Source organism: Haliaeetus leucocephalus, unplaced genomic scaffold (assembly GCF_000737465.1).
Source record: "Haliaeetus leucocephalus isolate CR32 unplaced genomic scaffold, Haliaeetus_leucocephalus-4.0 Scaffold808, whole genome shotgun sequence".
NCBI classification, from domain to species: Eukaryota; Metazoa; Chordata; class Aves; order Accipitriformes; family Accipitridae; genus Haliaeetus; species Haliaeetus leucocephalus.
The window spans coordinates 1,368,762-1,395,054 of record NW_010973244.1 but is presented as its reverse complement, the minus strand read 5'-3'; the positions used below and the strand labels follow the sequence as shown (position 1 = coordinate 1,395,054).

Here is a 26,293-nt window from a genome sequence, read left to right as displayed (position 1 = left end):
AGTTTTAGAACTTAGACACATGCAAAATTTAATTCCTCTCTTTCTCTTGTCTGTTAGGAATTACTTCCAGACACACTGTATTACCTCAGGCCTTCATCAACTCCTTTTCAGTTGCAGAAAACTCTACATGTAAAGAAACTCCCTGCAGTATTATGGATATGAATATAATTTCATTTGACTTGGGACAGCCCTCAGTGGGCCACAGAAGTCTATTTCAACAAAAAATAATAATTAAAATATGGTCATTTTTAGGAAAAAAACCCTAAACAACCAACCAAAACCAAACACTCAAACCAAAACCAATCATGTATAAGATGATTAAAAAAAAAAACAAACCAACAAACAAACAAAAAACCAAACAACCAACAGACCAATACACTTGATATCTTTTGCTGTTCTCTGTGTTTCCAACACTGATTGTAGAAGCTTCTACCAGATGCTAGGAAATTTTTGCCAGGATGCGTTCAAATGAAATTACTTCCAAAATAAGAGACAATCTGGAGGTTAATAAAAATCTACCACCTTCATAAGTTTCCACAAATAATAAACTTAAAACATCAGATAATTTCCAGCTATCAGATATTTCAATACTCAATCTGTGGGGGTTTTTTCTGAGGCATATTCAGAGAAATGGCTAAAGGAACTGTAATGGCCTTCTGGGACAGGAAGACTAAGGTTTCTGTAAAAAATGTTAAATTAATTTTTATAGTGATGCAAAGTCAGGGAAGGGTTGTTAAGGGATGGCCTCTTGCCACAGGGTGGAGTTTTGTTTTGGTATCCTTTTAGAGTCTGCAGGTGTTTGGCAGGAGCTGAAATCAGGGCCAGCTGTGATATTTCAGCTCCGATATTTCCCTCCCCATATTTCTCAGAAGTGATGCATCAGGGTGATATCTTACACCTGATGTACTCAACTTGTGTGGTATGACTGTAACTGCTTTGGGGGCAGGGGTGGCGGGGAAGTACCACTGCATGACTTCCATTTTTATTTTCAGCTGGCAACATTCATATAGTAAAATTCATCAACATGAATGGATTTAATCTGGTAAAACATCAGATAACAATTTATTAAACTGCCCACAATATTTCTGGGTTATTTTGTTGCTTCTTATAAATGCCAGCCATTTAATTAAAGTAATAACATTGTATAAGAACAGTGAAAGAAATTACATTGTGAAAGGGGGGAGGGTAATGTTTTAAAGAAAACAAAAAAAACCCCTCACTTAATCAGCAAAGATCTTTGCTCTTTCATACTTAGCTGCAGTACAGCGCGTACCTGTTTTTGTTTTGTTTTATCTTTTGGGAGAATTTGAATAGTTTCTATTAAAAATGGTATTCTCTTTTAAGTTTGTTTTGTTTGGAAAACCTCAAACCACATTGTATTTCATACACATGTTCCCCAGGGTATGTTAAATGGGACCATACTGAGGTCACTAGTAAGTTTTTTAAAATGTTTTAAGAATTCCTTTAGTGTTTGTACTATGTTGGCCTGGTTAAACAACACATTTTTTAAAAAATAGCTTGAAAAAGTTTGACTATAAAAAGCTTCATTAAAATAGTCTATACTGTACTGTTAAGAGTTTCTAAGAACTTCTACAAACATTCTTTCCTCCCTCTTGCTTTTAAGAAAATTGGTCCCTTAACTAGCAAATCTGCTCCTTTTTCTCTCAGCCTTTTTATCCATACATGCACAAGTACAAGTACACATACACTTCTATCCACAGACTGACTTAGCAGTAGAAATGTCTGTGGTATTCATTTTAACTCCACAAATGAAGAAAAGATAATCAGTGGGAAAAGTGGACTTTTCACTCCATTCATGGAAAAATCAGCATCACCTGGCACTCTAACTTAGTAAAAAGTTTTTCATGTTTTTTGGCAGCTCACTTGGAGTATGATTGAAGCTGTTAATGATATTAACAAAATGTCCTGGGATCAAAAATGTTTTGTTTTACCTGAGTTTATAGAAGAAGTTATACAAACCACTCTTGGCCTTCAGAGTTCTGAGGTCCTTTTAGTTAAAATAAAATAAAATTTGAAAACATGACCCACCTGATTAGCTGATTAAATTCCACTAGACCATTTCAGTCACCTCCTTTACTTGTCTTTCCTATCTCCTCAGACTTGCTTCCATTCCTCCTTTGCGTTATTCCAACCCCTTCCCAGGATTTCTGTCTTTGCATTCTACCAGCCCAGTGCACCCTTTGCAGCATTACTGACAGCTGACCTAGCATATGCTTTGACAATTGTTGACGTCCATGCAGCACATCTTGGTCACTAATGGTGCAAGACTGCACTTATAATGAATGATGGTTCCATTATGGATATTAAAATCCGTAGATCAAATAGGAAGGCAATAAAATGAAGTTAAAAAATTAAATTGTGTTTAGGTCCAATTCTGCTGGTAACATCCAAAATAGAAGAGGTTAGCAAAACCCAAGTATTATCTGTTAGAGGTAGATTAGAGTTTGTCTGTACTGAAGTATCACTGGGTTCAATGTTTTTTGCAATGGTTGAAAGCAAATGAATATGAAAAGCTGATTACTACGTTATGATACACTCTTTCATTTTACATGACACTGTTTGTACTTGTTATACAGTATTAGTAAGTAAGGTTATTAAATGCAAGCTGAGTGACATCTTTCCTAGAAATATATTTTCTGATCTAAACTGAGCCTGAAAAACCCCACCATATTATAATGGGAGAACTGTGAAGAATGATTACAAAGTTCTTATACTTAATGATTGGGTTCAGCTTTACATATGAGAAAAATCTTGCTGCGATTACAGTATGTTCTTGTTGGTGGGTGCTGACTTTTCCCTCTTATAACTGAGATTTCATAGCACAGAGGATACCTAGATTACAGATTCTCAGGTGTTGCTAGACTTCTTCCCTAGTCTTAGACATAGTCTCAGGACACTATCATGCTTTTTGAGGTTTCAGAAACCAAAATTGCAGGCTGGCTTATGAAAGAGCAAAGCTATACACAAGCATGTGTGTTTATCCCAGATGCATGCCGTCTATACAGCAGCACAAAGATGAGCAATTGGAGGGAGACTCAGCAAGGTACAACAGCAAAAAACTACAGTTCAGAAGAAATGTGAAGGTGAAAAGGTTTGCTTGAACTATCCCTAAAAGCCCCTAAATCCAAGCTATGGATAAGTGACTCAGGGCAATGAAACCACCTGTGAAGGTCTGAAGTCTTCACCATCAAAATAAAAATTTGTGTAGAAATTAGAAAAATGTACTTAGCAGGCTGAGTATGCTACTCTCCGAATTCCTGGTCTTCTGGATGGTCTCTCCTATACATGAAGGTGGAGTGAGTGGGCTTAACTTTATATGTGAAGTAAATATCTGGCCATAAGAGCAATACCTTAAAATGTCAACACTTTTCCATATGTCAAGAAAGAAGAGGAAAGAACTGCCATCTTTTTTTTCCCCTTCCCTTGAACAGAACAGTAACTCTGAGAAAATGCTTAAGGAGGCAGGCAGCACAAGAAACGAAACAAACGTATAACATGCAGCATCGCCACAAATACTGACAATTCATTTCCAATACTAATAAGAATACAGTGTCTGAGTGCCACTTATTTCAGTAAAGGGTGTAGAAAAGACGTTTTCAAGCAGTTTCATCAGGAAGAAAAGAGATCAGTATGCCTGTTAACAGGAAAATAATTTGAAAAACCTGCCATATGGGGGTATCTGACTGCAAAGCACTGTGATACCTTTCATAGATAGGCTATGTCAGGAAATAACCTGACATATATATATAAAAATAATATATATAACATATATGTATATATAAATACTATTTAGGTGAATTCTAGTAAGAGCAAGGTAACCAAGCTAACCTCTCCAATTTGGGAGGTAATGGCCATCCCATGACATACTGTTCTAAAAAGCCGTCTCTTTCAGAGTGGACCTGACTTCTTACAATTTGCAGCATCAAAAAAACCCGAAGAATATTTTTCCAATGCTGCCCCAAGTCAACCACATTCTAAGTAAAATACTCTTGCTGTATGTTTTTCAAAGCCCAACCTTAATCCCTGTGAAAGTTAAGAAGTGAAAAGTTTGGCCCATGCATACTTTACAGCATGGTACTACATCATTTTAAGGAGAAAGAGCATATTTATTTAGAAGATAAATAGAAGTTTAGAAAAAAACTTCTTTCCTTGCAGTAGCCTAAAAAATATTGTCTTATACCTCTAAAAGTGTAATAAACATATTTATAACAAACACATTTATTATATACGTATTCCCTTCTGATAGAGATTGTTTTGACTGTTCTTCTTTCCCAAAGAGTACAATCATATTCAAAACCCTGACAAACGCTGGACATGTACGAAATTGGCTGCCTTTTTTTTCCCTCCAATGGTCAATCATTTTCCCTGTTACTCTCATTATTAGAAATTAATTTAAAGGAGATTCGTCACACAATAGAACAGCCATAAAATACTCTGTTACACTATTCAAGACAGTATAAATTGGTTTATGCTGGGCCCTTTAACCCATCATAAGCCAGAGGTTGAGAAGATGGGGAGGGATCAGGGAATATCCAGGTAATATAACTCTACAGATACCCAAAAGTAAAAATATTGTTTATAATTAAATATAGATGTTATTCAGTGGAAGACTTAAATTTTAAAATAAATAAATAAAAAAAAAGCTGACGCCAGGGAAACCACCAGGCCAAGAAAAGGTTAAAATCTTTCTGCATTTGACTTTTGTGCTTCCTTTTTCTGTTTCCAGTCAAAAGTTGCCCATTTTTTTCAAACAGTATAGATTCTGATTATCCATACTCCATACAGAAAATTGGTTGCTTGTGGACAGCAAGAAAGGTACTTTTCTGCATATTAACTGACAAAATGCAATTACATAACATATTACAGTTTTTTTCCCCATTTTACCAGCCATTTTTGAAAGACAGATGCCATACAAGACATGGAATACCTATGGTTTAATGCATTATGGCAAAATCTGTGTTCCCAAGCATATAATTCATTTAAGGATCTGTTTTTCTTATTATGCTATATTATTGGCTTAAACTCAATCCACCATATAACTCTCAAAGTCCCAATTTAAAGTAGGTCTGAGTGGCAGGTAGAGTGATCATTACTCAGCATTTGTAAAACACATATAATAATGTATAGAAAAGATTTGGTGAGAACCAACCTGAGGATCCGAGAATACTTGCTGCATATTGTTGATTCGGCCGTATGGAACCCCGCTACCTTCAAAGAGCTGCAACCATTCAATCGTTGCTTTTTCTGAAAACCTAAGAGCAAATAAGAAGCGTGTGGTTTCAACTCCATGCTTTCAGATTCTGAAAAATGTATAGCATGTCTCCTCCCTCTCTCAATGCTTCCATACTCTTCCCCACTGATTTCTTCCCAGGCAGTGAATAACATAACGAAAATGTACTACCTGAAATGTAATGTGTTCTTCAGAAATGCAAAACCCAAAGACATAGGGGAAAGAACATAGCTGAACTGATATCTATTTCTATCTGATCATCTGAAGCAATCCAGCAATGATGTAAAGCTAAATTTATCAGCAATTTCAAATAAAGATCAATGGGTTTCCTCCAGTCCTCAATTACACTAATGTGCTTGAAGTTTGTTTTCTTTTATGTACATATTTAACAACAAAAAGATAGCTATAATGTGGGTGTGAGTTTAACATATTACACTGCTCACTAAAAGCTGACGTAAAGCATCACAATGTTTTTCCTCCATTACACCCAAAATATATGTCAGGATTAACAGCCACATTTTTTGGTCAGATAACAACATTGATTATATATTTATTTGTTGTATGATTGTGTCACACATCCTGAGGACAACTGGTTCAGCATATATACACTGTGCCTATGCTGGTGAACACAGAGTTCCATGTCCTTGTATCACATACAAAAAGCTCAGCTTATCTCTTTCTAAGCATTCAATTCCATAACTGGTAGCACCACTCTATTTCCCCTCCTTTGCTAGATACTATTTCTTTCCTTGTCTGCCCGGTAGAGTTACATACATGAAGAAAACACACTTGAAGCAATACCAGTCACTGAGAGATGGTATATTCTGCAGCCATATGGGATTCTGAATCAAAGGTGAACTTATTTGGAGATTGTATCTTAAATTTCATGAAGGTAAATAACACAGAGGTCTACCAGATTATTAGAAAGGAAAGATCTACTTCATGATACGTACAACACAGAAAAGAAATTGGGTGTGATTTAAAGACTTGATGGAAATGAAATTAATAGAAACCTTGATAAGGGACACTCAATTACTGGTATGCTGTAGCTCACCAGTTCAGAGTTTCCTAAGCGTTATCTGGAACAATGTCAGTAACATTCAGCTTTACTTCTAGCATGTTATTATGCAAAAAAACCCTTCCAAGCTTCTGACAGAAAGTTAATAGAGACGAAAGCACAAAACCCCCTAAATCAGTACAAAGTCAAACTTTGTAAACTTCTTTTTATACATATGCAGAGATTGGCTGCAAAGTATTTCATGCTACTTTTAGACTAAAGAAAAAAAAAATAGTGATGGTGACAAGTTACAGTTATATTAAGTATATGGCACAGGTATGGATCCAAGCTTCACAGTTAATGTCTTTCTCCCTGTGCAGGAATGATTTCCCCAAGCTTTGAGGGAATAAATCCCGATACCCAACGCATTTTGCACTCTAAATGAATAAGAAAATACACAAGTTTTGCACTGTATTATAAAATGTGTTACATGGTATAATATATTGCATTATATATGTATTATAAAATGAAGCATCACTTCTGAAGAAATGACGCATAATGAAGCATCACTTTTAAAGAAAACATGTAAGATTATTGCACTGTTCAATTATAGACATCATTGAATATTATTTCAGGGTATAGATGTAGTCAGCCATAAAGATACTGCCACTCTTGGATACATCTAGGGTCCATCTAATTTAGTACTCTATTGCTGACCATACCTAGGATCAGGTACATTACAGGAAACTTGGGAAAAAAGGTAACTATGGAGAGGTAGATTACCTTCCTTCCTCAGTGACTGCAGCTATTAGGAAAGCCAAAGTAAATATAATTTGTATTTCCCTTCAGTACTCTCTGTTTGGCAATAATTCTCATAATCCATATATTCTTGATATTCATAGCCTTGTATTATTAAGGTTTGGGGCTCAAACTACTTCACAGTATAAATATGATTCATACAAAAAACTGATTCCCATTAGTTATTGGTCCTGTTTATACAAAACTCTGCTGTTCTCTGCTAGCAACTGAGACAATTCCCTCATGAGATGCTTCATAATTCATGGCCCACTAACTCCCTTTTTATAAATTAAAAGTTTTTTTCAGCTACTACTTTTTCTGATACCTCAACCTCCATTACTATCTCATTTCTAACAAAAGACAGCACATCTACAACAGGACTCTTGGACGCAGCATCATAACCATGGTGCTGAAGACCATCACTAAGAAATTATTGTAATTCTTAATATGTGTATCATCATTCCCTTGATCTATTAGTAATGAGTAAGACCTGCTGTGTTATGTTCCTTGTACTGCTTTTTAAGAAAGAGTTTATAAATATCCTCCTGAGTTTAAAAAAAGCAAACAACTTCCGGATTTAAAGGATAGTCTGAAAATGAAGACTTTTCAATGGGAGTCTCAATTATCTACATCTACATAATCAGTATGCTACTTCCTGATGTCATGGTAAATCTGAATACGTTTCAAGACATACATTCTTTTTCAGTATCAGTGATTCAATATACAGTGAAGTGAGTGCACATTTTGCAAAATTTCTGTGGGGTGTATGAATATCTAAAATTTTAGCTTCTGCTTCGATTTCTTCCTTCCTATGTAAGAGACAAAAAAAATTACCACAATTTTTGTAGAAAACAAGTGATGTTCTGTTTTAAAAAAATACTTGTTTTGAATGGACCTAACCATTGTCTTAGTCTTACTTATTAATTTGTTTATTGGTGGTTGGAGAGAATTCCTAAAAGCTTTAAACTCAAAGATGGAAAATCCCACATTCTATCACCCTCAAAGGAGACACACAGCATTTTCTCTTGAAATTGAAACTCTTGACCTAAATCTGATGTAGAATAGCTTCCTTTATTTGTGGTAAAGAGAGGCTGTTGAGAGCATATTGTTAAGCAAACTGTTTAAAAACAGAACATCACCACTGCCAATAAAGTACTATTATTCAGATTTTGAGAGCAACAGCATGCAACTATTTGGTTCATTCAGCTGTGTTTTCTATATTGAAATAGCAGTTGCACAGCATTAAGGGAGAAATACTGTTTCAAAATCTGATAAAAGATAACGTGAGGATAAAAAACTGCCCAAGTTTACCTCTCTGAAGTCAGCTGCACAAACTTTGAATGTTGGGGGGGGGGGGGGGTTTGCTACCCTGTATGCATCATTCCCTCCATCTAAATGCAATTGTTAATAGCACTTACACAAATAAATACCATAAGCTTTCCTTATAGAAAAAGGCTGATGTTTAGGTTACTAGGTATCAGTTGATATCACGCTGAGCACTCCAAAACATCAAGTAAAGACCTTCAAGAAAAACTTCTCTTGGAAGCAGAAGACTGAAATTCTCTCCTGAAAATGAAAAGCTCTATCAGCAGTAAATTACAAGGCCTGGCCAATCCTTTTCCCCTTAACACTTGTTTTAAAACATTTTTCTATGCTTTGATATTGTCTTTTATAAATATCCTACTTAGTATATAATTTCCTTTTCTTAACTGAAAAATTTATAGTGTCATCTGCTGTCTTTCAGTGGGAAAAAAGTAATTTTTATATACATATATAAATAACTGATGGAAACACATACAAGGCTAAACAATGGTCCACCTTCCAAACGTAAGCTAGTAAAAAGCCATCCAAGACTGTACAGCATCTGAACTCTGAAGCATGACACTTGCAAATGAATCTTTATCTGTCCATGGAACCTCAATGATACTCGGTGACTGTAGGAGAGCTCAACCATGTGATTCACACTACAGCTTCATGTATTTGCAGATGAGTCCCTTTTCCCTCTAAAACGTTCCATCTGCTATATCACATAAATGTCATTTAAATTATCTATGATTTATTTGTAGAATCATTTTAAATCTGTAGCTTAGCTTTCTACAATTACTACCAGTATTTTAGAAGTTCAAAAGGGTTTACTTTTTACCGTACTAGTTGGTGGTATGAAGTTTGAATGCAGGCTCTTTCCCAAAACACCTCGGGAAAAAAAGGATATGTACCCTAATGGAGAACAAACCCACTGGTAGGACCTTTACTGAAAAGCCTGTACTAAAGCTTACTTCACTAAACCAGGTAGTAGTCTCCATGAGGTCTTATTTGCATTTTAAGCAGTACTCTAAGCCTCCTCTGCACTGAATTACACAGCATTCATGAAGCTACTGAAGCTGCAATATTGAAATGAGGCATAGGATTCTGAAACATTTAACATTAAAGATATTTCATGCTTAAAAATATTATAAGATTAGAAAGTGTAGCATGAGCTGAACTAATTGAAATGTTATTTCACAGGAAGAAATCCAACTAAATATATTTTTCCTCAATTCGTAAATCTAGCAGGCACCATTAAATGAAAAAATCTAAATTTAAACTATACACTCAGTAAATTAATGAAAAAACATTACAGCACAATATAAGGCAGAGCCTCCAAAAGTCCAAAAATTAAATATCAGATAAAAAGGGCTTACACCTTATTTCCTTACACAAACCTCAAGTGTAGTTTTGCTTTTTAAAAAGCAAGACCTAAACTCCCTTCTGCTTTCTAAAAAAATCTAAAAAAAAAAAAAAAAAAGGAGAATGGATTATTAATTGCAAAAAGGAAAGAGAATGTCTGCTTGACTTGCACAAGTTGGATGAAAGGGCTTTAATGAGTTAGAAGCATACCCGCATTTTATTAAAACGTACTAAGTTTCTCATCCTGTTAGTTATTAATGTAAACTTTGTTTCTTTTTTAGCAAATATTCTGTCTTTCAGTGAAATAAAGACTTCTAAAGCATGAATGGATCCACTTTGTCTGCATTCTTTGCATATATCCCCTTTTCCATGTTTCCTAGGAAACCTTCAATCATTGCCACATCCTATGTGGAAGGGCACCCACATTTCTCTAACAGATAAAACCATCCAATTCCACACAAAGTAAGTTTAGAACTACTGAAGCAAAATACTGTTCTTTTCTATAGGAAGCTTATGGCAATTAATTCAGACAAGTAATTTGGACAGCTACCAAATGCAGATGGAATGGCAACATCTAGAATTAGTAATAGCTTTTTACATGCAGTCAATCACAAAAACCTTCTCTGTTCTTGCTAAAGTCTACAATAGCATTCTTGTGTTTTCTAGCACAACCCAAGTTTGCATTATGGTTTTTGCATTGGTTTGTCCTATCAACAGTCTATTTACTTTCAAACATCTACAATATTTTCTCCCTTCACTACTAATCATCTCTTTAATGGTAGTTAACTCAGTAAAATAGTTTGTACAGTTTCTTACAACAGCCTCTATGGAAGACACTATACAAAATAAAAGTCATAGAAAAAAATTTATTTGGAAAATTCAAATAATGGATCATTATCCCTTAGTGTACAGTAAATATACAATTAGAGTTTTCAAAATGAATACTATAGTATTTACTCAATAGTCTGTAAGCATCTCTGTGTTAATGTCTAATTAGTCTCCTCTTGCTTACTGATTAATCACTCAGCAAACCACAACAGACCCTTAAAATCTTTGGGTTCAACATGATTGTACTGACATATTTTGCTGATGGATATGCCAACTATTTTAAAAGATGTCACATATAGTATATTGTAAGTGGTATCTACATAAAGTACAGTCCAGATATTTGTAGGTACCACAAATCCACTCTGAAACTTGTTTTATATTTCTGTATACTATAAATATTACCAGTTTAATAGAACTATTAATAAACCTTCACCTTTATTGCAGAATTTGTGCTAGACATGAATGGACATTCATGCTCCTTTATGAAGTTTTGCATGCTGTTTTAAAACCATTTATGATTTTTAAGGAATAGCATATCAGAGAGAGGGAAACACCTCCATATTGTAAAATGTGTTACTTATGGTTCCCGAATAGTAAAATCCAGCATGTTCCAGAACTAGTTCTTTTGGGATTCAGATAATGTTAAACTATGCACATTAGAAATGTACTCCTTTTCCTAAGCCTTCCTCTCTTTTTCTCAAGTAAGCAAAAAGACTGTAGCTTCTATAGTTATGACAAAGGAAGAGCAAATTAACTGAAAATCAGCTAGGTAAACACACATCAGTAAAAAGCACATTGAGAATAATGGAAAGCTGTATTGATTTTTGTTGCTGTTCTTTCAACTACTCAAGGGGACTAAAGAGCTAACAAGGGTCAGGTCAAAAAGCTCATTCAAAAATCAATGAAAAGATGTCCCTTGATTTCAGCAGCCTTGTAGCTAGTAACGTATGTCATCAGAAAAAGATAGCAAGTTCCTTTTCAGGAAAGATCTTGAACTTCACACATGTAAGAAAATGCTTAGAGGTGAGAAGAGAACACAGAAAATACACGTTACCTTACACGGTCCAAAAATCAAATGTTTGAGACAATTTTGGATCTCTCTCAGTTGCACACATAGAATTCAACATAAAAATAATAACAATTTAAAACAAAGCATTTTAAATCAAACTGTGACAGTTGGGTAGCTGATGACTACACAGGTCAACCATCTTTGCACTGATGGTGAGGTAGATGACTGGGGAAAGTAAACCTCACCAGCTGTGCCACATTGAAGTCAATTACCTTTCAAACTTCAGATACCTGTCTTGCTGAAGCAGTAAACAACCAGATGCTCATTCCTGTAATGTTATCAACAGTGACTTTAGTCTACAAGGCTCTTGGTTTAGAAAAAGAAAAGGTGGGGATGGAGAAGGAGATTTACAGAGACTGGGTGTGCCTTAACAAGTGTGAATTTAACAGTGCTCCTCATCAGGCAAATTAAACATTTTACAATACACTTTCCCCTTTAGGTGCTCTCCCCTTCTGTTACTAGGTGAAAACAATTTAGCAACGATCTCATTAACTGAGGATCAGGTTCCTCTGTGCTTCCTTCCTGCTCATTCCTTTCCCCCTCACACATATACACAACATGCAGCTGTGGTGCACAGTCAAGAATAAGGGCTTCAAAATATAAGAGCTAGGAATAGAAGTTCCACTCTGAATTGCTTCCAGCCCTAACACTTCTGAATTTAAGTCTACAATAATTTAGCTATAGCTGCAGGAGCACTAATCATGATGAATTTATGTGTTCTTCATCATGTGAGCTGCTTCACTTTTAAAGGCTGAGAGCATGTCTGCTATTCCCCCTCCCACTGCACTCATACAACCCCACACCCTCTGTTCCATTTACAGGTTATTTCCCGAAGTACCTTTGAGTACGTGTTTAGCTGCACTGTCTTAAAACGTGTCTACATTACTGAGGTGCAGGGTAGGATTAACATTCAACTTCTGGAATAATTTGAAGGAGGAGGTCAACAGATTAAGTCCCCTTCCTCAAAGCAGCTTCTCTTAAAACTGGCATTATACCAGCTTTTGTGCAGATGCGTCTCAAATTTCATGCGCACTCTATATATGTAAGTCTTGACGTATGTATGTATACACACACACACACACACAAAAAATAATCCACAATGTGCCTGGTACTATTCTGTTCCAGAGGAAGCAAAGGTAAAAGTGGAACAGAGGTGGGGGGGAGAACGTTCCAACAGTTAAAACTTGGTTCTCTTGGATATATGTACATTTAACTCACAAACCAGAAGTTTCCACTGGAAACATAAAAACCAGAGCGCTCTGTAGTCTGTCAGTTCTCACATGAGCTGGGAGTCTCGGGGGTCTCTGTAGTAGCCATTGAACCTGACCTCCACCCAGGTAGGGTCATTTTAAATTTGACTCTTGGCACACACCCAAGAAAGGAAGACATTCAGAAGCAATTTGCTTTTGTCAGAGTTCTGCTTTGTTGTCATTTGGGGAAAATGTAACCTAAATAAAGAGGAAGATACAGAAGGCACCAAAACTTCCTTTTGTGTAAAGCAAACATAGTAGATGTGCGAACGTCAGCAGTGGGAGGAGAAAGAGGAATTAGGAAGCTGGGGGAGCCATAGGAAGTGGAGGAAGATGATGGGGACTGGAAAAAAAGAGCATAGCAGGAAGAGGACCAGAGATAGAAAAGGGACGACATCACCAGTAGCAAAGCAAGTACAAAATATCACATAGACCTATATTCTTCTTCCCTGTGAATATCCTATGACCCACTGGTCCTTGCAGCAGTGTACTTATTTCCCTATAGAAGACAGAACTGAAAAACACTCCCCCTCTCAAGATGTCTGGGACTGGTTTCTGTAATTCCCTCCTCTTGCCCCAGTGTGAGAGCTGGGCCTCTCAGAAGCAGCATACCACTCCAGTGGTCTACCTTCCAGTCCCTTTTATTGAGATCTGACAATCTCTGTGGATATGTGAGTTTATCCTCCGCTACCTGCTCTCCCCCTCTCCCTTTCCTGTGTACCCTACAGAGGGAGTTGAGATGCTGTAAGCAGACAGCAAACTGGAGTGAAGAGCTAAGGACAGATGTGCTTCACTCTTCATTTCTGTCAGGGAAGAGAGAGGATGATAAAATTCTTCCTGAAATGAATGGAGCAATTCACACCTCTCAGAGCTGTTGTTTCAAGCTACATTTATGTCTCAAGCCATATTCATCTCCATCTTGTATTGTCGCTCAGCTCAGGACATCTGACTGTGATGAATAGGTCATTTCACACCTTTCTGAAAAGTCTTCTGTTTAAAGGTCAATTTCTTCTAAGTGCTCTATAATCCCCATGCTTATCTAACTGCCTTGAAATCTGGCACAGTTACTGCAGGTGGTGAGTAGAATTATTGATCTAAATCAGAGGTCATCTGAGTCAAGAATTCCCAAGATACATCCTTTTTTAAAGAAACAGTGTTCCTTAACGTTGTCCAATTGTACCAATGTTTCCTTTGTGCACACATCTAGAATAAAACTGTGGCCAAAGAGTCTCAGTTGCTTAACATTTACCCTAGCAAATGAAAGGCATCAACTGTTTCCTTGGTATTCAGAGTTCAGAAGTTTTTAAAAACTTCAGCTCCACACATGCAGTGAATTAAATGCTCCGGACTTCAGGGAGTTCCTGACCCTTTGAGTAGGTCTGAGCATCTCCTTCTATTCCTAAATAAAACCTGGGAAATCTTTTTCCTTAAGAGGAGGAGGTTAAGAATCCTTCTTCCTGCACTTACTAAGTGCTCAGAAGTTAGACGTGAATTGCATTTTGAAAATCAAGAAAAATAGGAAAAGAAAAGGTATGTCATACCTCTGAAAATAGTTCAAAAGAGATAGGAGGAAGGGGACAGGTTAGATAGGTCAATGGAAGCCTACTCTAGGCTCTGGTGGCACTCAGCTCAATAAGGTTATAACAGCATCAACAGCTTAGAAAAAAGTATGTACATATCTACCGTGCAACAGCAATGATATATGCAAACAACTGTAGAGCACCAAGTATCTGCCATACAAATGGTGCTTAAAGTACCAATGACTTAGTGAAACAGGAAGGCTGTATAAACTGAAAATGGCAGCAAAAAAGGTTGGGGGAAAGGGAAGGAAACACAAATATATGTTTCCTCTCATGTGCTTCTAGTCACCGTAATTACTGTTGAGATGCTGAGACACAGACCATATCCGTGAATCTTTTCACTGGCCTTATCAGCAGCAACACTCTCAAAGGATTCCACTCCAGGACCATAATTCCCATGTATGTTTCCAAGCATGTACAAAAGAGAAGGAACATTTAGGAATGACCAGATTCCTATACATAGATGCAAATTTTTACCCGCTTTTTACTGCTCAGCCTGGCACACCAAACAAGTTTGCTGACTTTTTCCATTGCAACATCACTGGAAAAAAGCTGCTTTGCATCAAGTTGTACGCAACCTGACTGGCACAGCATCAAAATGAGACATGGTTGAATGGCCTGACTAATTCCTTAAAGGACTTTCATGTTCCTTTTTGCCTTCCACCACACAAAGGAGGGGCTCATCTCAACAAAAGTGACTGTAGTAGAACCCATGTCAAGAAAATCACAACTCTGCTAAGCTGCTCCAGTGCATGTCTCTACAAATTTATTTTGAGGTGGATACCAGTGTACCTACAGTGAGTGAATGGGAGGGTCTGCAGGTGTTTCTTTCCAACTAATGCACCTTAGGTTTATATTTTCCACGTGGTGGAAGCTGCAATACTATCAAGCAATCAGTGATTTAATTAAGGTATTTTCAGTGAAATTCTGCCATTACTATTTTGTCACTTCCCTTCATTTCTCAAGGGTTGACATTTTTCAGCACTAAGAAACTATTAATTTAATTCTCTAAATAACTTCAAAAATGAACCACATACAATTTTACAAACAACTGTGCATTAGTAAATAAAAGTTACCATGGAACATGTATGGAAACATACATTAGAATGCTAAAGGTGTTTGTTATAGTCAGTGTTTTAAAATTGAATGCAAGATGAATTCACAGTCATATGATATAATAGAATACTATTGGAAACATCTACTCCAAAAGTATGTATACAGTCACATACTTGCATAGAAATTACACAGAAATTCAGCCTAAATGATGCTAATAAAACAGAACATAAACTCTGACAAAAAAAGACATAAAGCAGTAATTGAAAGAGCAATGAGGTAATCTGATGAACTAAACACTAGAGATATAAAAACAAATTAGAATTCTAGCAATTCATTCAAAGAACAACTGCTCCTTGAACTTTATCTTCTTATTCAGATATTGCCCATAAAAAAAAAAAAACAAACCTGCATTCAAAATTAACCACAAGCAACAACCTATTAAGTAATTGATCTCTGGATGGCAAAACATCACTCTCATAAGGTACCAGAGTACATCAGATAAATGCCATATTAAATGAAATGAACGCCAAGTAATAAGTCAACACGAACCAACTTTGATTAAGTGTCAAGAATGTAAAAGCTCAAAAGTAGGTCAAAAGATAACTTTTGCCTTTCAAGGGCTTAAAACTCATAGGAAGAATGGGTTCATCTGTGCTATCACAATACATTTGTTATACGAAGGCAAGTAAAAGATGAGTTTCAAAAGTTCATCATGAAGAGTTGTACCATAATTATTTGAAAATGCAAAGTCACCTGATACTTCAGTATTTCATCAGGGGCAGGACACCTGAAAAGGGACAGGAAAGACAGAGACAAAAGTGCACCTGCAACAGGAATACGCAAAGTCACTCCCTCTACAGCCTTTAATGTAAGGTGATTCTGGTTCTCAATATCCAAAAAATGTGTGGGGTTGAGAGGAAGGGGAGGGGTGTGCTACTGAAACTCTTCTCTTAGACAGAATGAAAAGGGGCGCATCTGACTTAATGCTCCTAAAAAAACAAACAAAAAATTGCCTGAATGATAATTGTTACACATTTGTTGACAAAGACTCATACGGGCCAAGTGTCAAAACAATAGTGTGAGTTTTCTTGAATCATTGACAACAGTAGCTATACTGTCTCTTCTGCTTGTCCCCCAAAGTATGAAGTGTTGCTGAAACCACCTTTGGGTAGCTTTAGACAGATTAGATTTTTTCTTATGTTATATAAATGTATCATCCTTTCCATTAAACAGAAGAGCACTCCACAGAAATACGGCCTTCTCAAACAGAATGAGGAAGATAACTAAGCTATTCTAATCTCTCAAATAAAAGGTTCCTGAGCTTCCTCTTAAATAATTTTTAATTAAAGTATTTAATAGGATTATTCCCACATAGAACACTAAGCATATATCCTTTTGATTTCAAAAGGATTGACCCAGGGAGAATTTGGGGCACAGAGTACCACAATACAGAACCAGTAGTGAGGGAGTAGCATCAAGTGGAACTCCCTTAGATACAGCAACTCTCAGTGAAAACTTTAAAATCCCAGTCATAGCAAAAGCAAATGGTGCTCCAAGCATTTTATTTCCAGGAGTTACATTCATCCAGGAAAGCAGAAAGCACTGGTTGTTTTGCTAAAATTCAAGTTAATGGTTAAAAGTAAGTTAAAATGATTTCTGAAAACTTAAATCTGTGGTCTGGCTTCTTGCTAGTCCACACTATAGTCTGTGTGCAAAAAGCAGTATATTTATCATCAGTAAGTGTTCCCAATGCCCTTTTTAAAAAATAAAGTATCTCAAAAGAGTAAAGTAAAATTTTCACATGATGAGAGTTTCTTATACATGACTATTTGCATTAACAGACTAAATGTCACTTCTTCCCTTTTAATTAACTTACCGGGTTGACAATATGTCAATAAGTTCTTTTCTGTTCTGGACTCTGAGTGTATTAGTTCTGTATCTGGAATCCTTACTAACTTCAGGCAAATTCAGGATCTAAGTAAAAATAAAGGTGAGTAAGAAATGTGCTTGGCAGAAGATATTTATATAGCTAAGGAAATTCATTACTGATTTAAGATAGCTTTCCAAAAATCCTTACTTCTCATTAATCTTTTAATATAGAGTAGTAAATTAAGAAAAGATAATGCCTCCTGGTTAATGTTACATAACAAGTACAGAAAAAGACATAAATTAAACTGAAGATCCAAATCTTAGTTGATAGCTTTCACCATTAGCTAGGAGAAATTCTTATTGTAGAACACTAAAAAGTTTGTAAGTTATTACTGTGAGGTTGGAGAGATCTGTGGGATTATCCTGCACTGAGTTATATGTCACAGAATAAGAAATATGACTGTACTTCATATGGTAGACTGAGAAAAGCTAGGACAATGTCTAAGAATACTTCTTTCCACCTCAGTAATTTCTGTCAAAAAGGCAAAAAAAGTGAAAAGATGTTTTTCTATTGAAATGTCATAGTTTTTCTTTATGATTTCTTCCAAAAGAATTAATAAAGAAAATAGGTGGTATAACCTCTAAGAAAGGAGAAATATATCTTCTATATGTAACTCCCACCTGGCACATTAGAAATTTAACCATCATGCAAACACAATATGTATTATACTATAAAGGGAATTAAATGTGGAGAATGAGTCTTAGAAATTTGTAGAGGCATTTATGAGACAGAGTAGCTGTGTGGACAATCGATAATTACTATATATCTATTCATGCCACAATGCATTTATATAGGACATAAACAAACAGAATGAATTGTGCTTTCTAAGTCTAATAAAAAATATCCCAATAACATCAGCTACAGAGGAAGGCAGAATAGAAGCTTACAAAGAAAGAGACTGTCACGTATTCTTCATGTATTTTTACTCACTAACACACGCTCAAGATCAATTTTTTCTTATGATGAGTCTTATAATCATTCTAAACATGCTACATTTTTTTACAGGGCCATTTCCAAGATGGGTTACAAAAAACCAGTACTGGCTCAAAGCTGATGTCCCTATAGCCCATCATCCTATCTCTGCCTGTGGCTGAGCGCAGATGCTTAGGAAGAGCTTAAGAACGGGGCCAGTCCTTAATACTCATCCAAACTCCAGCCATCTTTAGATTAGGGCATTTCTGAGTTGGAGCTGTTTTCTATGTATTTAGCAATCCTCAGTGGATGTTTGCTTTATTAATATGTTCAGTTGCTCCTTGAATCCATATGCCTATGTACTACCACATGTAAGTGATACAGAGATTGGTGTCAATCTCTCTGATATTTGCCTCAAACCTAAAACTCTACTAATTTCTCTGAGACTGGTTCAGACCAAGGCCACTACCATTTAATTACTCCTCACTTTGCTGGAGTGAATAAGGATATGGCTTCTCTTCCAAGTGAATAGCTGTTGATGACATAAAACAATCAACAAAACAGATAATCTTTCAACAGATATTTGGCGATATTCAAAACAGTCACCTTTGACATGGTTGTCACCTAGAGTGACAAAACTAAGCATGGAAACAAAGGTATCAGTAAGTTATGTTAGAACAATGACCATATTACATAACTTTTCTGCAGATTTTTATCTGCAAGGTAACATAAAACATCAATCTTCCATCAACACTTAATTCACAGCGTATTTTCTTTTCCTTCTATTTTTACACAATCCACTTTATGAAAATCACAACATACCACAATTTAACTTTAGAAAATGTTCTTTTCCCACCTGAAAGTTTAACAATAATATTGGTAGCCCCTTAAAATTATCTCTTCTTTTTAATACTGCCATTTTGGAGTTACAAATCACTGCTTCAGAGAAAAAAATCATGCAAGGTTGTTCAAAGTAAATGATAGTGAATACTTATTTATGAGAGCTTAAAAAAAAACCACAAAAAATTAATCAGAAACCTACGGTTCCATTTGATGACTTATATGAAAAATGATCATATGGAGTTGCTCACTCTACTGTTTTAATTAATGTTACTGACTTCAGCTTTAACTTAATGTCCATCTGTTGTAAAGCTGCATTTCTATATATGTTCTTCTCAATTTTTTTGTGACTAACAAATGCACATTTGAGAAGTTATTCACTAATGTGCCATTCATCTTTCTGCATCACGCTGTTATTTTCTTTATTTCACTGTGACCACTTGGAATGAAATTGCTGTTCTCTGTTTCTAGGCCTCCTTCAAGCTCTAAGATGCATATTCAGAGTTTACGCTCTCTGCATTTTGTCCCCCCAACACTAGCAAACCTGTTTGTACTCTCCTTTGCTGTACAGAAAAGCTCAGTCTTTTGAAGACTCTCGCTCAGTATTCCTATTTAGACCAAAGCAGCCACACATTAGGATGTGCTTTTCTAGCACTTGATCACTATGTACTTCAGCCAGCAGTGTTACAAAGTTTTTTCTTCAGTTATCCAAGTCCCCAAACAAGCTACAGTTAATTGTCATTGATTTTGAAAACACCACAGTGAATTATTCGTTTTTTCTTTCTGCTTGCCTGAAAAGATATGGTTGAAGCAGAATGTTTGCAATTGTTTACAGCTTGAGCCAGCTGTTACATCTCTAGAGTATGTGTCTTCAGGGCAACAGCTTCCATACAGCCTGTATTTTTAGCACCAACTCGTCTCAGAAAGGTTCTCTAATAGCAATTCCAGTGTTTGAATTAGTGGCCTCTGCATTTACTAAAGGTTCACTAGGGTGTTGCAGGCCTTCCTGTAATAAAGTCCTCTTCCTTTATTGGCTCTCCCCTTCACGGTGTTTTAAATTCCAAATCACCTTCAACTTAGCACAGAACATAACTCTAACAGGTTTCACAGTGTTCCGCAGACTTCTGCATCACTCCATTTCTGGTCAACGTAACAGCCCAAATCCATACCTACAATAACTCAATAAGGGTAAAATGACTGCTCTTTTTAAAAACAAATATGATAACTGGTTTATAGAAAAATCTAACCATTACCCAAAACTTGAACTATTTTTTCTGGGTTTTTAATCCCTTTGAAATGAGAGCAATCATCATTTTCCCATGTTCTGTACCTCCCACTTTCAATTCTAGAAATACCAGAACACGTTTATAAGGATGAAACAAAAAACCATCAGCCTGCAGACTAGGGCTAATATTCATCTCACTTAATTTTAGTCCTACAGATTCTGAGGGAACACAAATCGTAGAAACGTTGCCTCACCTTCTGGGGTACCATTCACTCCTTACTGATTACAGAGGGAGTACATAGCACAAAGTCACACCATAAGTCCCTCAACTGCACCCTGAAGTGAGGTGAATGCATGGTCTGAATTTTTAGTGCCTTCTAACTCACACCATGGTGTCAGAACCTCCTGGGCCAGATCTTCAGCTCTGCCTCACTCAGGGGTGGCAGGATGACCAGTGTTTGGTATGTAATTCTTCAATTCAGGTGACAAAACACCAAGAAGACATTCACAGCTACATCCTGGGACTTTCTGGAAAGATTTCCTTTATAAGACAATGAGTCTTTGATAAAACTGAGTTGTGGTAGGTAGACACTTATGCAGTCATTAGTCTTCATTCATTAAGATAATGACCACAATGTAGCAGTTAGACACCTGTATGAAGAAAACCCACTGAGCAAACTTTGAAGAGGTTAACTTGTTACTTATTAAGCGAGCCAATTCAAGCAAGCAAAAGAGACCCCATCCAGATAGCAAGGTGAGGATATGTACCCCAAACTGTACTAAGAGAGAATCACAACAGCACTGTCTTCTTATACATATTCCATTTATTAGTTGTGAACATCCACGGAAATGTGAGATGTCTGACATGAAGAAATGGAGGAACATAATGCTCAATCTCCTAGTGTGATTAATTTAGGTTAAATATCCAATTTCCCAGAGAAAAACCACAGTGGCAGGAATAAGGTAGAACTCTCATTTTTAAAAATGTTGTCTAATGGTATGGTATATGGAAAACTCCTTACATATTACTGGGGTCTTTTGTTTGGAATGCTGCTACACTTTATTTAGAACACTTTTTTCCCTACAACCACTCCTTCTCTTTTAAAATGTATTCACTGTACAGGGAAAAGCAATTCCAGGTATTAAAACAACAGGAAAAGAGTACGTGAAAAATCCAAAACTATTTTACAACTTTCCAAGCTACTCTCTGTGAAAACAGAATTGCCAGTGTTGTGTTCCTTCAGTTCAAATACCAGATTTTGAATGCAGCAGTCCTGTTTGAAGATTTGTTCTTCAACATCGTATCTCTGCACCACTCCAAAGTCAGTCCACAGTCCTGTAATAGTTCTTTTCTAAGAAGTCCACAAGTTTCTCTGTGAGCACAGACCAGCACATACTAGCATTCAAAAAGACTACACACTCAGCTACTGATTGAAATGGCACAAGAACCATCCATCCCCTAGCTTTACTTCATTAATAGCTGTGCCTACTGTGTATTTTATGGAGAAATAGTGACACATTTCTTCCTGAAAAAGGCACCAGTGTGACTTCTGTGACATTCACCATTCCAGAACTGGAAGGTTGTTAGCTTGTTCGTTTTTTAGCTAATTAGCTGTGCAGCTGCACAGACTTCAGAAGGGGTTCAGCACCCACAAGTTTTGGAATTAGGGTGTTCTGAATACAGAGGCAAAGCACAGAACCCACATCAGTCCCCTAAACTACCAGCCAGAACCCCAGGGTTAGAATTTATACTCGCTGCTTATTTTCACATTAAAAGGGAATTAAGAAGCAATCGGTAATTATTTACTTAGTCCAAATGGAAACTATTACACATTTCTGTACTGTCGCCTAACACACCATTACCTTGCACACAGTGACAAACTGCTGATCATTTCCAGCTCCCACCACGATGTAGCCATCCTTGGTCTTAAAAGCCTGGAAGAACAAAGATAAGTGATAAACTGTAACTAAACTATAAAATATTAGCACATCTTTTAAGTGAACTTTGTAAATAATGTTCAAATTACTTCCTTAAACATTTCCATCCAGACCCAATCTCTAGTTCTACAGAAGTGGCTCAAAGTCATCTACAAGGATGGATGCGGCCCTACTGATTTTTCTCCAGTTTTTCTAGAGTTGAAAAGGTACCTTGGTTAATAGTTTATTTGCTGAAAATGTGCCTTGAGGCATCCTGAAATTTGCAAATGAGTCCCACACTTACAGGGACTGAGAAGGATTTACCAGGATAACACTTACTTGCCAGGAGTTATTTATTCAGCTTCGCTCTTAGCCTGACTGAGAGCAGACAGCTGCACTGAGGTGTCACAGACCCTGACCAAATATGCCAAAAAAAAAATTGCCAAATAGCAATGACAAGTTAGGGACTCTCAAGGGGATGAAAGGGATAGACTGCATCTTTCCAGCTCTTCAGCTGGAGATTAAGCTATCTCTCTGGTCAGTGGTCTCAAGACTGAGCTCCTGGAGAAAATGGGACTTCTCTTCCAGCTTTGAGGATTCATTACAGTGGCCTTACTATCACATTTCATGGTGAACAGAGCATTTAACTGGGTACAACATAACAGCTTTCATTTCAGTCTAAATCATCTCTACTTAGATTTTCATTGGAAAAAAGAAAATCTGTAATTGGCATCATCCTCAATTTTTACCACTGTGTCATGGCATCTTCTAAAATTGGATAACACAAACAGATTCCCCTTTCCTCCACGCCTCTCCCTTACAAGGGTGTGTAACTGCAGTTTCAGTCATACGCGTTACAACCACAATTTTCGCAAGCATTTGGGAAAAATCCTTTCACTATTAATCTGACTACAGTGCAAAAGGCCAGCACAGGCTGGTGCACTAACAGTGATGAGGCCTTGCACTACTTTCTTGCAAAGAGCAAAACTCATGTTCTATTCTTGTTTTGGGTTTGTGTGGTGCGTATTTTTGGTAGCGGGGGAGGGGCCGCAGGGGTGGCTCCTGTGAGAAGCTGCTAGAAGCTTCCCTGGCTCCAAGTCGGACCGGCCTCTGGCCCAGGCCGACCCCATCAGTGACGGTGGTAGCGCCTCTGGGAGAACAGATTTAAGAAAGGGAACCGGCAGTGAGTGAGGGGATTGGAATGTGAGAGGAGCCCCTCTGCAGACACCGAGGTAGGTCAGTGAGGAAGGCGGGGGAGGAGGTGCGCCAGAGGAGGTTGATGCCCCTGCAGCCCGTGGTGAGACGGCAGGCTGTCCTCCTGCAGCCCACGGAGGGGAGCGGGGGAGCGGAGGCCCCCGAAGATGGCCGTGACTCCATGGGAAAGCCCGCGCCGGAGCGGCCTGTGACTGAAGATCGGCCCGTGGAAAGGACCCATGCCAGGGAAGTTCGGGAAGAACTGAAGCCCACGGAAAGGGCCCATGCCAGGGAAATTTGTGAGGAACTGCAGCCCGCGGAAAGGACCCACGTTGGAGACGTTCGTGAAGGGCTGTCTCCCATGGGAGGGACCCCACGGTGGAGCAGGGGACGGGTGAGGAGTCCTCCCCCTGAGGATGAAGGAGCGGCAGAGACAAGGTGTGGGGAGCTGACCCCGACCCCATCCCGTCTCCCTGCGCTGCTGCAGGGGAGGAGGTAGAAAGAACCGCGAGTGGACTTGAGAGGTGGGGGGAAGGTGTTCTAAGGTTTGGTTTTACTTCCTAATATCCTTGTTTTGATTTGATTTGTAGTCAATTAAATTGATTTTGTTTCTTCCCCAAGTTGAGCCTGTCTTTTTCCTGCAACCATAAGTGGTGAGTGATCCCTCCCAGTCCTTGTCTTGACCCACAAGCCTGCCTTTATATTTTCTCCTCATCCCACCGTGGGTGGGGCAGGGAGGAGCAAGCAAGCAGCTGCATGGTGCTTTGTTACCGTCTGGGCTGAAACCATAACAGTTCTCAGAAGTCAATTTTTTTATGAGCTATCATGTCCTGATCTACAGGTGTGAGTGCTTACTATAAATTTTAGTAAAATAACACCGTGGGAACATTTTAATAATAAAAAGTGTTCTTAAGCCACTGTGGCTTACTCTTCTTCACGAACAGGAATATGCTATTCCAACTGGCAATCTTGCATACAGATACAACTACATCCACACTAAGACTCTTTCACCATCTGGTATACTCAAAGCTTCAAAACTATATGTGGAAAATTATGTCCACTGAAATGCAAGTAACTGTACATCATCATTATGGTATCACTTGTTTGCTCTTGCTATGTTTCATTTCCTGGTAAATAGAACTGGTCAGTGATAAAGTTTAGCAATTTATTTTTCGCACATTTAATTAAGCACTTCAGTCTAAGATGCTTAGCAAGCAAAGATGAAATTCAGCAAACATTTAGTCCCAAGCATGCAAAAAAAGTCCCACTGACTTGGCCCAAATACAGTAAAAGTCTAGAAGCATGCATAATAAAAAAGGTACTGCATACTCACACTGAGGAAAGCAATGAGCACAGAAAAAACTGGGGAAAAGAATACAGAAAATAAAGTTGTATATGAATGCATAAACATTTTTTAGATGTATCTCTTCATGCAGATTTCTGTCTAAAACAATTGTGACAGAACCTGGTCTAAGAATATGTAAGACACTTCCCCTCTGCAAACAAATAGCTTTTAGTAGGAATAGCTATGAACTAAAACTGTCAGTATAAATTTACTACCTTTAGTTACAGGCAAGATCTGTTTTCTGAACACCCTGCCCAAATCCTGACCTGTGTTTGCTGATGCTCTGAATTCTAAAACCAGCCACACACATTTCACACAAATTATGGGTTAAATACTACATGTATCTGTGTGCATGTGTAACACGACATAGTTTTTATTGGTGTGACCACCTACTACTATACAAATTAGAAATTCTTTTACACATTCTTTTAAACTTCTAGTCTGGATGCCTGTTACAGATTGCAAAGCCTACAATATATGTTGTATGTACTTATATACAGATCCTCTTCCTCCGCACTCCAAAATATATTTAAATTGGTAGTATGGGCAAATCTTAAAGAGTTAACTATTTATCAGCAACTTCTTTTGAGACTCACATCTCTGTAAGATGACTGCAGTCGCACAATAGCTGCATACCACTAGGAAACACGCATCTGCACCCGTGGGCTGCCCCTGCAGCAGCGGAAGTCACTCTAAATTTAAGGGCCTGGTTATTAGCATGTGTGCTTCAGTTGCTTTGCGGAATGTGTGGGAAAACTGATTATTCTTAATTGCATTGTATGTCTAAAAAGCTAAAACAACAATCATGTCATCCTTACACAACAAAAATGGTATCATAATAAATGCAGCAATGTCTTTTTCCATGAAGCTTAACTCAAATGTCTTCAGCTGCTATTTTAAGCTTCCTGTTACAAAACAGCTGATTATTTGCCAGTCATTGCTGCTGATAAAGCAGAAACTTCCAAATGTTATTAGCACAATATTGATGCCAACATTTAAGGGTGATAACAATGGTTTTATTCATCACCCATAAATGTACGCACACTACAGGTTACCACAGGTTACTGTCTGGTCACAGAAAACTTCACAACCTTATTATACAAAGGAGAGTAAGGGCAAAGTGCAGACAGATTTTAATGAGATTTTGTTTTGATAAACTGCTGTCCATCACATCGAATCATTTCACATTAGCACAATAAGAGGCACTACACACACAAGGCAAAAGTCTTTTTCCCTTCCCCTTTTTCTGAAGAATGAGGCCTCTGATAAGACTCTTGAGAGCACGAGCGTGATTTAACCTGCTACTCCCATGTGGTATTCTGAGCAACAGGACATCACTCCATGAAGACAAGAAACCTTTGCTCACCTCGAGTACTGTGTTCAGTTTTGGGCCCCTCACTGCAGGAAAGACATTGAGTTGCTGGAGCGTGTCCA

At 37.5% G+C, this 26,293-nt stretch overlaps 1 protein-coding gene across 1 annotated transcript in view; it reads right to left on the bottom strand.

The window, feature by feature from the left end:
• The window catches only part of SUGCT (succinyl-CoA:glutarate-CoA transferase), a 333,906-nt gene that overhangs the window by 186,578 nt on the left and 121,035 nt on the right, over nt 1–26,293 (bottom strand). Inside the window, exons 9-11 of the mRNA XM_010581786.1 lie at nt 22,267–22,338; nt 17,373–17,470; nt 5,171–5,273 (exon numbers count right to left, since the gene is read on the bottom strand). Of these exons, the coding sequence (XP_010580088.1) occupies nt 5,171–5,273; nt 17,373–17,470; nt 22,267–22,338 (273 nt within the window). The remainder of the gene's footprint in view (nt 1–5,170; nt 5,274–17,372; nt 17,471–22,266; nt 22,339–26,293) is intronic.